This window comes from Mastomys coucha, unplaced genomic scaffold (assembly GCF_008632895.1).
Source record: "Mastomys coucha isolate ucsf_1 unplaced genomic scaffold, UCSF_Mcou_1 pScaffold16, whole genome shotgun sequence".
Taxonomy (NCBI): Eukaryota; Metazoa; Chordata; class Mammalia; order Rodentia; family Muridae; genus Mastomys; species Mastomys coucha.
In genome coordinates, this window is record NW_022196898.1 from 46,586,164 (window position 1) to 46,587,408 (window position 1,245).

At 42.0% G+C, this 1,245-nt stretch overlaps 1 protein-coding gene across 1 annotated transcript in view; it reads right to left on the reverse strand.

The window, feature by feature from the left end:
- LOC116094199 (3 beta-hydroxysteroid dehydrogenase/Delta 5-->4-isomerase type 1-like) overlaps nucleotides 1-1,245 on the reverse strand; it is a 5,909-nt gene that overhangs the window by 2,849 nt on the left and 1,815 nt on the right. The window contains exon 3 of the mRNA XM_031376120.1: nucleotides 469-671. Within this exon, the coding sequence (XP_031231980.1) occupies nucleotides 469-671 (203 nt within the window). The remainder of the gene's footprint in view (nucleotides 1-468; nucleotides 672-1,245) is intronic.

Sequence of the window (1,245 nt, forward strand, 5' to 3'; positions counted from 1 at the left end):
CTTCATGGGAGCAGGGTGGCTCACAGAACTAAGCTAACACACACTGGGCAGTCTAATATCTGGATCTGGACTTGAAGCAGGAAGTGGGTAGATTGAAATGAAGGTATGCAGCTTGGAATGTATCACTCTGTTATGAAGGAGAGCAAGTTGGAGAGTATGACGTAAATCTTCATTCTCTTACTGTCTCAATCCTTAGCACTCAGATGGCATCTCTCAACCATTGTAACTCTAGTTCCAGGTATTTGATGTACTTTTCTGGTCGCATAGGCACCCATCATACCAATGGTATGCAGATATTCATGCAGAACAAAATGAAAATAAAATGAAATTTTACAGAAATATTGAAACTGAAGGCCACGCTGTCAGAGGGGAGTGAACACAGCAAATGTTCCAAAGTAGGAGTCACCCACTACCTGTTCATCTGTCATCATTTTCCTATGGGCTCCATATTTTCCTTAGGTACTGTACCTTTCAGATTGACATCTAGAATGGTCTGCTTGGGCACAACACCTAAGACATCAATGACAGCAGCAGTGTGGATGACAACAGAGATGCCCTGGCAGGCTCTCCTCAGGTACTGGGCATCAAGGATGTCTCCTTCCAACAGTGTCACCTTGGCCTTTGTCTGTAGCTCTGTGAACACAAAAAACAGGTCCTTGGAAGCTTTCCTCATGAGATGGAATTTCCTGACACAGGTGTCAATTATGTAGGCTTTTAAGGGCAGTCATGGTGAGAATACACTTGGGAGCAGGCCTTTCATCTGGAGGAAGCATAAACACTCAAAAAATCAGAATGTAGCATTTGTAGGAAATGAGGAAGCATCTATATCCACCCCTTCCCTTTGTAGAAAATGCATCTGTGCCATAAGATGCCATTTCTGCTTTAGATATAAACAGAGAGTCATGGGAAATTCCAACATGTATTAAAACAACTGGAGAGGTGCTGGAACAGAAATGTAAGTTAGAAGAATGGGATTTAATTGATAGAGAATTGGGGAAGTCATGTGTGGATTTGAAGGAGAATCAGAGTTCTGCCTTGGGAAGCTGTAATATGAATGTAGGATTATAAACTGAAGGCATAGCAGAAATTTGATCAAGGAACATGTTAACAAGATTATCATCTCCAGTGAGGAGGATCTAGAAGAGGGAGACACAACAATGGACATTTCAACTCTGCTTCTGATAGGTCTGGATACTTGGGTCTAGAGAGAGAACAAATCAAGAGTTAGCTAAATTACAGAGAGGG